The sequence below is a fragment of the Amblyomma mixtum genome, chromosome 1 (assembly GCF_055824585.1).
Source record: "Amblyomma mixtum isolate Tamu chromosome 1, ASM5582458v1, whole genome shotgun sequence".
Taxonomy (NCBI): domain Eukaryota; kingdom Metazoa; phylum Arthropoda; class Arachnida; order Ixodida; family Ixodidae; genus Amblyomma; species Amblyomma mixtum.
The window spans coordinates 60,520,342-60,533,459 of NC_143012.1; the positions used below are offsets into that span (position 1 = coordinate 60,520,342).

General features: G+C 43.7%; 1 protein-coding gene across 1 annotated transcript in view; it reads right to left on the minus strand.

Annotated features, from left to right (window-relative positions):
* Positions 1-10,128: 10,128 nt before the first annotated feature.
* Positions 10,129-13,118, minus strand: part of LOC149366420 (uncharacterized) — a 30,976-nt gene continuing 27,986 nt past the window's right edge. The window contains exons 4-5 of the mRNA XM_089550705.1: positions 11,775-11,825; positions 10,129-11,673 (exon numbers count right to left, since the gene is read on the minus strand). Of these exons, the coding sequence (XP_089406831.1) occupies positions 11,080-11,673; positions 11,775-11,825 (645 nt within the window). The 3' untranslated portion in view covers positions 10,129-11,079. The remainder of the gene's footprint in view (positions 11,674-11,774; positions 11,826-13,118) is intronic.

Below are 13,118 nucleotides of genomic sequence, written 5' to 3' on the forward strand. Positions count from 1 at the left end.
AAAATATCTGCAGGTTGATATTGCCAAACTGAAATGCAGTGAATAAATAACTAAAACATACACAGCAGTTCTGAATGTTAAGACAGCAAAATAAAAAACAAAAGCAATCAAGAAAACAAGATATCTGTACTCAATCTAGTATAATCAGGCCCAGTGATCACAAAAAATAAATTCAGAACAGAAGCAGTCACATTACAAACCACAAGGACAAAACCAACTCTGTCAGCAGTGTCACCAATGTAATACATAGCACTTAAATAAGCATGAATCATTAATATCAAGCCAAAATGAACCAGGCTAGATAACATTTCCTAACAGCAAATAGAACCAGAAGCACATGTAATTCAAGCTCCTGCAGACATAATTTAAAATAGTACAGATTAATATTCATCCCAGAACATCTGACAGTATAACAAAGATATTACTACTGCTTTTCAGAGCTCAATTTATAAGGACGTTGTATGTTGAAGAATACAGAAAACAATAAGCCATAAAATCATGAGACATGGAAGCTCACAGGGCAGTAGAACCACAATGGAAACCGAGAGCTAAACTGGTGAGACTAGAGCACAAAAAGCAAGACCAAGTATGATGCACAAAAGGCACATCCATATAGACAGGCGCTTTTCTACTGCAAGTATTCTTTTTCCTTTTCTGTGTACTCTCCACCTTGTGTACTCTGTTTAGAAAAAGCTACAGAGAACTATTGTACAGCAATGTGTAAGATAACAAGGTTTCTCTGCACTCATGCACGATGTCATACATAGAATGTTACACAATATCCACTGTTAATGATGCAATGATGGTTGGTTGGTTTATCAGGTTTAACGTCGCAAAGCAACTGAGGCTATGAGGGGCACCGTAGTGGATGGGTTCCAGTAATTAAGATCACCTGGAGTTCATTAACGTGCACTGATATCACAAAGTGCATGGGCCTCCTAACATTTTGCCTCGATCAAAATGTGACCACCTCGGCCAGAATCCAGTCCACATCTTTCGAGTGAGCAGCCGAGCAATGTAACCACTGAGACACCACGGCTTGTAGTTGCAATGATGGCTGTGGTCTAGGCACCCACAAGGCAGGGACTAATACGGCCCCTTTTCATGCACTATCACCACAGTCTGAGATCACTGGCTATGCTGTTATTTCAGGTTATGAACATCAGACAGTTCATCCTAAAAATGCTGGCAGCACTGGTTTTGAAAGATGGTTCTTTGGGCAGCTTGTGTACTCATTGGTTGCCGATATTGGTTTCGATGCCTGCAAAATGAAACAGAGCAGAGAAGTTGATTAGAATAAGCACTGCAAGCTGCAAGTTGCACCATTTTGTTAAAGAGACAGCCTGCTGACTTTCATCAACTTAATTTTTTCTGCAGCAATTGAGAGCTCCTTATCCGAATAAGCAAGTCTACGCTGTGGCTCTGCAATACGCAGCAGAAGCATCTGAATTCGAATATTTTCATATCATAGTCTCGTTTTTTTCATGGCAGACTGTGTCTAAAAACCCCCCATCAAGGACAAAATATACACTTATAGTAACTTCATGCAACTGTGGACCCGACTGCTGTGCCACCCACGCAGCATGCAGTGGCAGTAATGAGTGTCACATTATATTAGATGCACAAGTGTTATCAAAACTACAGTTGAAAACACTAAGGCAGTCTTAAAAATACTATAACTAAATTCATACTGCTCATATTGCCGCAAATCATCATACTGTGTTTGTTGATGTTCAAAACTGCTGGTACACAGCTTGATCATTTTGTCTGAGATGCGACCGGACATATCTCGATTGATCACGGCCACGCAGAACCGCTTGCACATTTTTCCAGATTGTTGTTTCTTTTGGTTCCTTAGTTCAAATGTTCCTTGCAAAGCTTTAAATTGAGTGCGCACAAGAGCTGCAGCGATTCTGTTTGACAACCGCCAAGCAGGCTTGTTGCTACACAGCCACCGAGACACTCAGTTCTTTGTGGGCGCAGGTCTACGCAGTAAAGTTTCGTTTGGAAGCCTTTTGCTGACTTCTTGCTCACCGGACTGCCGTTAACACTCCAAGACAGTATCTATAAATAGATACCAGCAACTGCTTCTGCCAACAGCAGCGCGACACCACTGGCAGTAAGTGGCAGCAGTCTGTCTTTTTGAAAATGTTCAAATAAATGACGAGAAAGCAAGGCTAAGCCATGCTAGAAATGCTGACTAGTTACAAGAAAAAAATAAAAACGTCCAAGCTTCTTCTAGAAAAATAAAAATATTTACTACTTCGAGTACTACTCTTAAAGAGTAGCATAATGACCCAAGTGACTCAAGTTGGTCACAAACATTTTAAACTAGCAAAGAAGACACATACACATATTCACATAAATATTGCAAACAATAACAAAAAATGAATTGCAACACCACTGCATCTTAAATCATGAAATACGGATGCCTTGCATGCCTGGATGAATGAAAATGTAGAAATGCAGAGTTCACAAGACAACAGCTGCAACAGGTCAATTTTAATGAGACTGAGTTAAGGGCATCGTGTCACAGAAAAGCCAGCAGCGTTGTCAGCATCACTGGTTGCAAGTAAAAAGTCCATGAGAAATCCCCAGAGAAGCAACCTCACTCACAAAACCTTGTGACACCATCACAACCTCCCTACCGGATCGCAAGTAAACTGCCCAACGTGGCAGCTGGCAGTTTAATCAATGACTGGTCATGAAAAGTTGCTTGGGAATATCAACCAGGGTTGCACAAGCCCCACCGGTGGCCACACCTGCCATCGCTGAGCCGTGTTGCATTGTTTAACGACTGCACCAGGAGAGGTATTGAGGACTCCCAGGGGTTTATAAATGTAATGTAGAGCATCACCACATCCCATATATGGCCATTAACACATCAATGCTATCAGGTCATATACCCTTTAGGCGGATCTTAAGTGTCTCCTCCAGCTTTAGTGCAAAACCATCTCTCCATACGTACCAACCCCTAGCAAGAACCTAGTATTGTGCAGAGAAGGGCGTCGAGCCACCTAGTACACCTAATCTTGTGGCGTCATCACAACCTGCCTACCTGATTGTGAGTAAACTGACCACCACGCAGGTGGCAGTTATGGTTTATGGGAGTTTAACGTCCCAAAGTGACTCAGGCTATCAGTGATGCTGTAGTGAAGGGCTCCGGAAATTTCAACCACCTGGGGTTCCTTACCATGCACCGACTCCTACAGCAAACAGGCCTCTAGAATTTCGCCTCCACCCAAAATTCAACCGCCACGGCCGGGATTAAACCTGCATCTTTCGGGCCAGTGGGCGAACGCGATAACCACTGAGCTAGAGCAGCGGCTGGCAGGTGGCAGTTAAATTAATGATGGGTCGCGAGAGGTTGCTCAGGAAGAGCAACATGGCTGCACAATCCCAAATGGTGGCTGTGATAGAAATAGCCACCTGCCAGTGGAGCGGCGCATCGCTTAACTGCTGCTCCACTGCACTAGTATCAGTATGAGGACCCACCAGTCTATGAATGTTAAGTAGACGATGACTGATTCTGCATACATGGGCAATAACCCAGTAAAGCTGTCGCATCATACCCTTAAGGAGGAGCTTAAGGGTCCCCTCCGACTGAAGAATGAACACATGCGTTTGCTCATCCACCCAGCTTAACTATGATAAACCACTACCACTTTAGTGTTGGACACGGAATATCCTGTAACAATGGGCATCTGGAGGGGGGGGGCAAGGGGGACCGGTGCCCCCCCCCCCCCCCCCGGGCCCTCCTGGAATGTCGCATATTTTTTATGCACTAGCAGAAAACAACTACACAGCCTGATTAGCGCACTTTGGTGGTTGCAACTTTTTGCATTTTCGTTATTAAAGGTACACTGAAGAGGAATCTGAACTCGTTTTTTTGCCGCAGGAACTCAATCCACACATTCTGAGCATTCTTAGAAACTTCGACTTATTGCCCTGTGTGGCTGATTTCCCTAATTAAATCAATTTGCCGTCCGGCTCCCGCCTTTATTTCTTTGATTCTCCCCGTACGGTAGGCGGAGTCGACCAACGTGTGGACTGCCTTTCAGCCTGCTCCGTGGAGGCTTTGCTTTCCCTTTATTTTGTTTTTTACGTTACCGTGAATAAATGGTTACATTCGCAGATAATATAGCCACAAAATAAGCCCGCAGAAATAAAAATACGCGCAGACTATTTGCTTCTACGGATTACGACGTATTACTCCGCTGATGGCAGAGTGGCAAGCCGCCATGGGACTGGGTGAAAGGCACTCCATGCGTTGGCCGACTCCGATCATCGTATGGGGAGAATTCAAAGCATAAAGGCAGGAGCCAGACATTAATTCGATTTAATTAGGGAAATCGGCCACACAGGGCAGTCATTTGAAGTTTCTAAGAATGGTCGGAACATGTAGATCGATTTCGCGCGGCAAAAAGACGAGTTCAGATTCCTCTTCACTGCACCTTTAAGATTAATTCTTTCTTCATTAATAAAATCCAGTGCATATTCTCCAAGCCTAGATGTAATTTGCTGTTTCTAATTTGTTTCATGTGGGTGGTTTAGACTTAACATAGTGCCTTTTTGGTGCTAATCTACCGCCTCCCCCATCCCTGGCCATTGGGTGCCCTCCCCTGCAAAAGTTCTGCGGACGCCCTTGCCCAGAGCACTGCAGCTTTTGCAATTTCTCCTGTACATACGTTTTGCCCAGAAAGTTGGAAGCAGCAGTGTGCTGCCACAAAGAAATACGTGCATAAACAATGCAACAATGACTGAAAGAAAGCTGCAGAAAGGCACATTCACCGCGAACGAGTAAGGCAGGGAACTTGCAAAATAATGGAATAGCTTGAATCTAACTTTCTGAAGCAGCCATATGGGTGCATTCTGGTGCATATTAATAAGTAATTACTCTCTAACTGGAATATATTCCAGTTTCGGGATTCGCCCAAAATATATTGGACTACGGTCAACACATTCAGATCAAAGGATACACGGTTTTACAGGATACGAGCATCAACCTATTGGTCTCCTGACATTGGTAGCAGTTCCCCTTGGAAGATTCTCCTGGCAATTTGTAGTCCTCACCTTTCAACATCAATTATGACACCTGTGAGATGGAACACAGCAAAGCAGTCCAAATGAAAATAGTGTCCCACAGCCACAATCAGCATTGTTAAGCTACGTGCATTTAACAATAGTAACATGAATGCCGCGAGGACATGTCAAAGGAAAGATAATGCGATGGAAGAGTGTAAAGAGTTTGTCCTTGCTCGGTGCAGACTATTAAAACGCTTAATTGTTAATTCTTGAATGATTCTATAACAGCAGACTGCAGTGGCTTCTTTGCCACAAAAAAAAATTAAAACTGATATGCTTTTTTTTTTTAAACTTGTCGGCGCGATCAGTTGGCTACAAGTACAGCCATCTGTATCACCTACATCGGGCCCCAGAATAGACAGCAGCGCTTCACGCACTGTGTCACAGCTTCTCGAACGTCTAGGCGCATATGAACCATACCTTTTATGGCTACAATAGTCCTCGAGAAAGCAAACACACCACGACAATCGGAGAATTGCGCTCACTCAGCGATTGAAGGCAGAATGGACCGCATAAACCTCGGAAGTAAGTAAATGGCACATCGACTGTAGTCACAGCCGCTAGAGCTGAAAGCAGCTACGAAAAGCTCTCTCACGACTATGTCAGCAAGACTGTCACATAAGAACACAGAGATCCATTCAATTTTCAGCGGCTAGTCAGTGCAAGTCAGCGCACTAGCACTTGTTGCGTTTACTTGCCCGCGGGTGCATGCGATGAATTATCCACTTCGAATGGCAAAGTACTTCAACCTGCATCAAAGTTAACTGCTTTAACTCTGGTTACCCGAGTAGCTTTGACTGCGGTAAAATGATTTGCATCTGTGGCTAGACATTTGCAAAGCTATGGCTTTGCTCCAACTGGTAAAAGCGCCAACGAATCGGAAACCCGCCAAGCACACGCAAAGACAAAGCACGATATCTATATCACATGCTACGGCTTGAAATGCTTTGAGCCGCATGAAGCCAGAACAGCAGTATAATCACAAAAAAAAAGACGTATTTGAGGAGCACAAATTTGCAAACGCCTGAGTTTACTTGCCATATAACAGCACCTGGTCGCACTCGAAGTTGTTGCCATTGTTGATACTTATGGCGATGCAGCTTTCTTTTCTACGTCAGAACCTTGCCAGCATTTTAGTAATGTGGCTTGGCTTGGCTTATGATGTTTAACGTCCCAAAGCGACTCAGGCTATGAGACACGCCGTAGTGGAGGGCTCCAGCAATTTGGACCACCAGGGGTTCTTTAACGTGCCCTGACATGGCACAGAACTGAGGCCATTAGATTCGCCTCCATCGAAATTCGACCGCCGCGGCCGGGCTCGAGCCCGCGTCTTTCGGGTCAGCAGGCGAGCACCATAACCAGTGAGCCACCGCGGCGGTCACTGAACATGTTAACCGTGTGTAATTTATTGCCCGGCTTGTGTAATGTATGATCCAACAGTGCTTTAAATGTAACCTAACCAGTAAATTGGAAACTGTCAGCCGGCTTGCAGCTTTCACGGGCCAAATAGGCGAACACGAGAAAAGAAAATATCAGCGCGGTGGATGGTTGCGTTCCTCATCTCAGTGCATGTGCGCGAAGGATTGATACCGGGGAAAGCGTCAAACTGCTTTTCGTACGGATCAGGCCGCGGAGTTTTTAGTTCCTCGTGATCAACCACATGCCGCTGTCACGTTGTCGCAAGCTTTTCTTACCTTTCTCTTACAATAAAACGGATCCGGTAGAGCTTGATATCATGAGCGTTTGGAGAATTAGTATGAAGGATCCGCTGTTGCTTGAAAGCGAAACGAGTATTTCTTGCTCTCGACTGCTGTCCAGCCACATACAGTATTTGTAACGTTCACATAATTTTACGGAATCAGCTTACCCACAAATTTTTCATTCCCGAGTCATGAATACATGTCCGAATTGAGCTGCTACGTACGCCATGTAGATTACAGAAATAATATGATATCTTGAATCATTGTGGCAACTATTTCCTTCGTCGATAGTTTTCACAATTTAGCTTTGCACTGGCAGCCGAGTTATTGTTTTTCCCTCATGGCTGTGAGCATCAACAATGGAAGCAAATTAGAGTGCATGCTCTAGTACTACGAGAGTGCTGTCATGGCAAGCAAACTCGGGCATTTGCAAATTTGTGCTCAACAGATCCGTCCTTTTTTGTGTTTATGCTGCAGGTCTGGCTTCGTGCGACTCATTGCATGCATGTCAAGCCGCAGCAATGTGTCGTAATGAAATCTTGCTTTGCCTTTGCTTAGCGGGTTTGACTCGTTCGCGCTTTTACCAATCGGAGCAAGCTCCGCAGATGTCAAACCACAGATGCAAATCATTTAGCCGCAGCCGAGGCTATATATCCGGGTAACCGTGCAGTTCAGCAGTTAACTTTCATGCAGGTTTGAGGTACTTTCCATTCGATGCCAGCCAAACTCTCTTTGTTCTTCTGTGACTAGCTGACACAATCATGAGTGGGCTTTCCGTAACTGCTTGCAGCTCTAGAGGGGATGGCTACAGGTATTGGATGTGCCATTTACTTTGTTCTGAGGTTTATGCCCTCCATATATTGTTTTTATAATCGCAAACCAATTCACTGATTGTCCTGGTGTTTGCTTTCCTGAGGTGATTCGCAAAATTAGTACATCAATATTACCAAATACTGTATGTAGCAGCAACAAGAAATACTCGTTTCACCTTAAAGCAACATTGAATTCTCTGTACTATAATTGCTGCTAAACTCAGGAAGAACAACTTTCCAAACGCACATGGTATTGAGCTCTGCCAGATTCGTTTCAGCGGAAGAGAACTAAGGCAAGTAAAGTTTGCGAGCACGTGACAGCGACACGTTCATCAGGAGGAACTAAAAGCTCCACAGCCTGATCCGTGAGCACAACAATACCTGACACTTTCCCTAGTATCAATCCTTCGTTCTTCGTGCACAAATACTGCAAGTTGAAGAACGCACTGTAGGCCACTGGTGAAGGCACCGTAGGGAAAATTTGGCTGGTGAAATCTGCAAGCTGGCTGCGAGTTTCCATTCAACTGCTTTGGTCATAACAGTCACAGCTAAAGCGGTGTTGGATCATACACAAAAGCTGGGCAATAATTTACATGTTGAGTGAGCACACTGGAAAATGCTCGGATCATGGGATGCTCGCATGGTTAACACAGAAAAGAAAGCTGCATCGTGGTGCACATCAACAAAAGAAGAAAGCATTCGGAGCATGAGAGCAGTGCTGTCATTGCAAACCACGACAGCATACTCAAGCATTTGCAAATTAGTGCTCGACAGATCCGTCTTTACGCCGTAGTGAAAGGCTCCGGAAATTTCGACCACCTAGTCGCACAGAAATCGGGTCTCTAGAATTTCGCTTCCATTGAAATTTTACTGCTGCGGCTGGGGTCCAACCGTCGTCTTTCGGGTCTGCAGCCAAGCACCACAACCACTGAGCCACCACGGCGGACCTAACATCCCCTGTGTACCGGTGTGTCTAATCACCATTTTACTCTTTTTCAACCATAAAGTACACGTGGATTCCAAACTAAATTAGAAACGCCACCTAAATAATCCTGCAAACCCACAGAGGTGTATGATTTCAGCATTCTGCATGCAATGTGTTGACAATGTGTTGTAATACTTCACTGGAATACTCCGGTAGTGCAGAGCTTTGTTTTCATGTCACATGAGGTTCGGTATAAAGACTCACTTTCATGCACACACACACACTTCATAAAAAACATGGTTGTTTTTCTCAGGCTTTCTAATTCATTATGTTTCAGCGACAATAATCATGCACCATTAATTAAAAAAAAACACATTCAGTCACTCTTGCCTTTTTTCATGAGCACTGCGAGCACACACGAACTCGCGCGCGCGAACACACAGACACATATATAATGGTAATTAAAACAGGTTTAAAGGTTTTGCTGTTCACAATGCAGCCATCCCCATTAGTGATGAACCAACTTGCCCAATGTGGAGGCTAATGAAGAGGGTACAGCTTAAGTTAAGGACAACGCACCGAGCTATGGAAACAAAAATGATGGGTGTAACGTTAAGAGACCAGATATGGGCAGATTGGCTGAGAGAACAAACACGGGCTAATGACATCCTAGTCGAAATCAAGAGGAAGAAATGGGCTTGAGCAGGGCATGTAATGCGAAGGCAAGATAACCGCAGGTCCTTAAGGGTAACGGAGAGGATTCCAAGAGAAAACAACCGTAGCAGGAGGCGGCAGAAAGTTTGCGGGGATACAGTGGCCGCAACTGGCAAAGGACCGGGTTAATTGGAGAGACGTGCCTCGTGGTGGGCGTAGTCAGGCTGATCACGATGATGAATTTGCCTAGGCTACATCCCTGCTGCTTCAGCAAACTTCTTCTACAAGAATCTCTCTGTTACCTGGCTCTCTCGCCCAAGCACAACTAAGCCATCAGCAGCATCATCCTCACTACTGTCAAGACGTCTCAACCTCTCGTCTTACACTTCTGCACAACGAGGATAAGTGAACACACTTGTTCTTTGAAACGATCAACAGGTAGCCATTTGGTCATTCACTGTTCCCAAATACTGAAAACCATTCCTTGCCAAGACGAAGACGCCAAATGTGCAGACGTGTGCACACAAATTATTTTAAGTGTTCTCGATCAATAAAGAAGGAAATGCTTACATTCACATTCCATTCATAACACAGAGAAAAAAGGAAAACAGGTCTCTTGGAGGGTTGGTCAAATATTTAGGGGAATCCCCGAAGGCGGAGACTGCTTGTTTTTGTTTGGGTTTTTTGACCCGTTGACCACGTATACGCTCTCCATCTAAGCACGGGCTAATTCATGATTTGTATTTCTTTTTAGTTCTTCTGTGTATTCTAGTGCCATATTTTTAGCCTATAAATTTGAACACACAATAAATAGACCAATCGGTCGTTAGTCAGCGCATGTTCGTGCCATGTCCGTAATATACTTTCACTGCCACCATGTGTAAAGGCAGCAGCATTGTCAAGCTGCCCAAAGCATAAGCTTTCTGTGGGTACTCCATCCTTGTACTTTGAATGGATGACAAGAAAATTTTATTGATTTGGTCACAAATCCTGGAAATCGTTGAAGCACGCAATTACACTGATAAAGCACTCTCAAGCAGGAAGTAAACCAAAAATAACCATAGTATATCATCACGAAGCTGGGCTTTGCTTCCGTGCTCTTGTATCACAATGATAGAGTTACAATGCAAGCATGGAAAGAACAATAAGACAGCATGCTTCTGTGGTGGTATGACACTCAGAAAAGAACACAGAACTTCTCGGACATTACAATGTCAGTCTGTTAGCCAGCGCCAAACATTTTAGTACAAAACATAGGCACATTGTAACAACACGGAGACCTTGTTTTCGTCTCCTTCAAAAGCTTTTTTTTTATTAAGGCCTAAGAAATTATGTCAGTATTCCATACCGCAGCACAAATTTTAGACTTGCTGCTAAAAACCTCATTCCAGAAAGTGATTTATTTTATTTATTTAAACATTTGTCTAAAAGAAACGGCAAAGTTGAACAGATGAGGGGACACAGAAATGAATGCACTGATAAAAATGAGAAATAGAAAGGGTGTGAGAAATTATTATTGTGACGCACCTGAAAAAACAACCAGGTTTTATGAACCATTTTTACCTACTGGCTATTTTTTCAGAGTTAAACAAAGTCCTGCTCACAAGAATATATCATCTTCTTGAACTGCAACCCGAATTCGTGCACGTCATTCAACACACTGAATCTAGTAAAATGATGACATCTGCACGTGCCACAATTCAAGTCCCGTTCATGACAGCAGCAGTTTGCTTAGTTCAGGTTTCTTATAGAGGAGGGAAAGCAACCGAAGAATTGCCGCATGCCGATCCACTTTAAAATCATGTAAATTTGCACATTTTATCCCTACCTGATCCATTAAAATGTGAGGCTGGTTAGCCAGCAATTATTTCGGTATCTCAAGTTGGGAAAACGCATCAAAACTTTAAGGAACTGTGGTTTTTGAAGCGTGTTGACTTTTTTCATGGCGTTTTAAATGGCGTTTTTCTTTGAATGCTGATGTGCAGAACTGACATTGATATGGTTTCTCACTCTTATGGGCTCGCACATGCCTTGCAAGGTTTGAACTGTTTGTAAAGGCCATGGGGCAGAGCTGGCACTCGAATGGTTTCTCGCCCGTGTGGGTGCGAAGGTGCGTCACCAGAGTTCCTCTTTCGGCAAAGCTGTTCCCACAGTGGTCACACTTGTATGGACGCTCACCAGTGTGGGTACGAATGTGATGCATCAGAGTGGTCTTGAAAGCAAAGGTGCTCTCACAGTGGTCACACTTGAATGGACGCTCACCCGTGTGAGTGCGAAAGTGTGCCACCAGGGTGGTCTTGACAGCAAAACTGAGCCCGCAGTGGTCACACTTGTATGGGCGCTCACCCGTGTGGGAACGAAGGTGTACAGTCAGGTTCCTTCGTCGAACAAAGCTGCTTTCACAATGGTCACACTTGTACGGACGCTCGCCCGTGTGAGTACGAAGATGCTCCACGAGGGTGGCCTTGATAGCAAAGCTCTTCCCGCAGTGGTCACACTGGAAGGGATGGTCACACGTTTTGGTGAGAAGGTGCGACTCTTGGGGGCTTTTCTTCATAAAACTCTGACTACAGTAGGACGACTGGTGCAACTGCTTACTGGTGGTTTCACCAGGCGAGACTCTGAGGTTGGAATCAGCTGTGACCAGGCCTGCATCAAGAAAATTAGAATATTTACAGCGTGTTACAGCCTGTTTGGAGGGGCAGCCAGTAACCTGTAAGTGAAGAAGGCAATCTTACACAACATTTAGGCTAATAGTTCCATTCAGCGTCAATGACTTGTTCATCAAAAAAAAAGTTTTGAAACCAAATTTTCTGGTACTTATAAATTAGCATGGAGTTGGAGGGATAATGTCTTAGCTTTTGAACAATTACTCGGCATACTCTGCAGCCAGGTTAAGTCAGAGCTACTTAGACAAACTGCTCGTATAATGCCTGGCTTCTGGGATGGATCTTGCAAGTCTGTGCTAGTTTTTCACGAATTACAGAATGTCTGTGAGCTTTCATTCGTAACACAGTACACTGTTCATAAATGCCTTCCTTTTATCTATTAAAGCTTCAAAGTTAATTACCCTGCATGTTGCAAGAATACCTTGAGCAAACTGCAGGAGAAAAACTGCTGGACGAGTGATTCCCTTTCACCAAATGTAGCCATATCCTCAATATATATATCTCAGCTGACCTGTCACGACTGAAAACAACATAGTAATAGCACATTTGCCTCTGCACACCGCACTATTTCGGGTATGATTTCATAGCGTGCACGTCGGCAGCTGCAATGATAAGTTTATTGTACCAACAAAGCACGAATCTCCTCAGCTGTTCTGCGAACATCATAAGCAAACAATTTTCTTTCTGTAGCCTCAAAAAAAAAACAAGGCTTCGTGACTAAAAATATCTGCAGGTTGATATTCATATGAATAAATAACTAAATCATACGCAGCAGTTCTGAATGTTAAGACAGCAAAATAAAAAAAGCAATTAAGAAAACGAAACATCTATACTCAATCTAGCATAATCAGGTCCAGTGATCACAAAAAATAAATTCAGAACAGAAGCAGTCACATCGCAAACCACAAGGACAAAACCAACTCTGCCAGCAGTGTAACCAATGTAATCCAAAGTTCTAAAATAAGCATGAATCATTAATATAAACCAAAATGCATCAGACTAGATAATATTTTCCAACACCAAATGGAATCAGAAGCACACGCACTACAAGCTCCTATAGGGATGAGGTAAAACACTGCAGAGTAAAATTCACCTGAAAACTTCTGACAGCATAACAAAAAGTCAATACTACTGATTTTCAGAGCTCAATTTATAAGGACGTTGTATGCAGAATACAGAAAACAATACGCCATAAAACCATGAGACATGGAAGCTCACACGGCGGTAGAACCACAATGGAAACTGAGAGTTAAACTGGTGAGACTAGAGCACA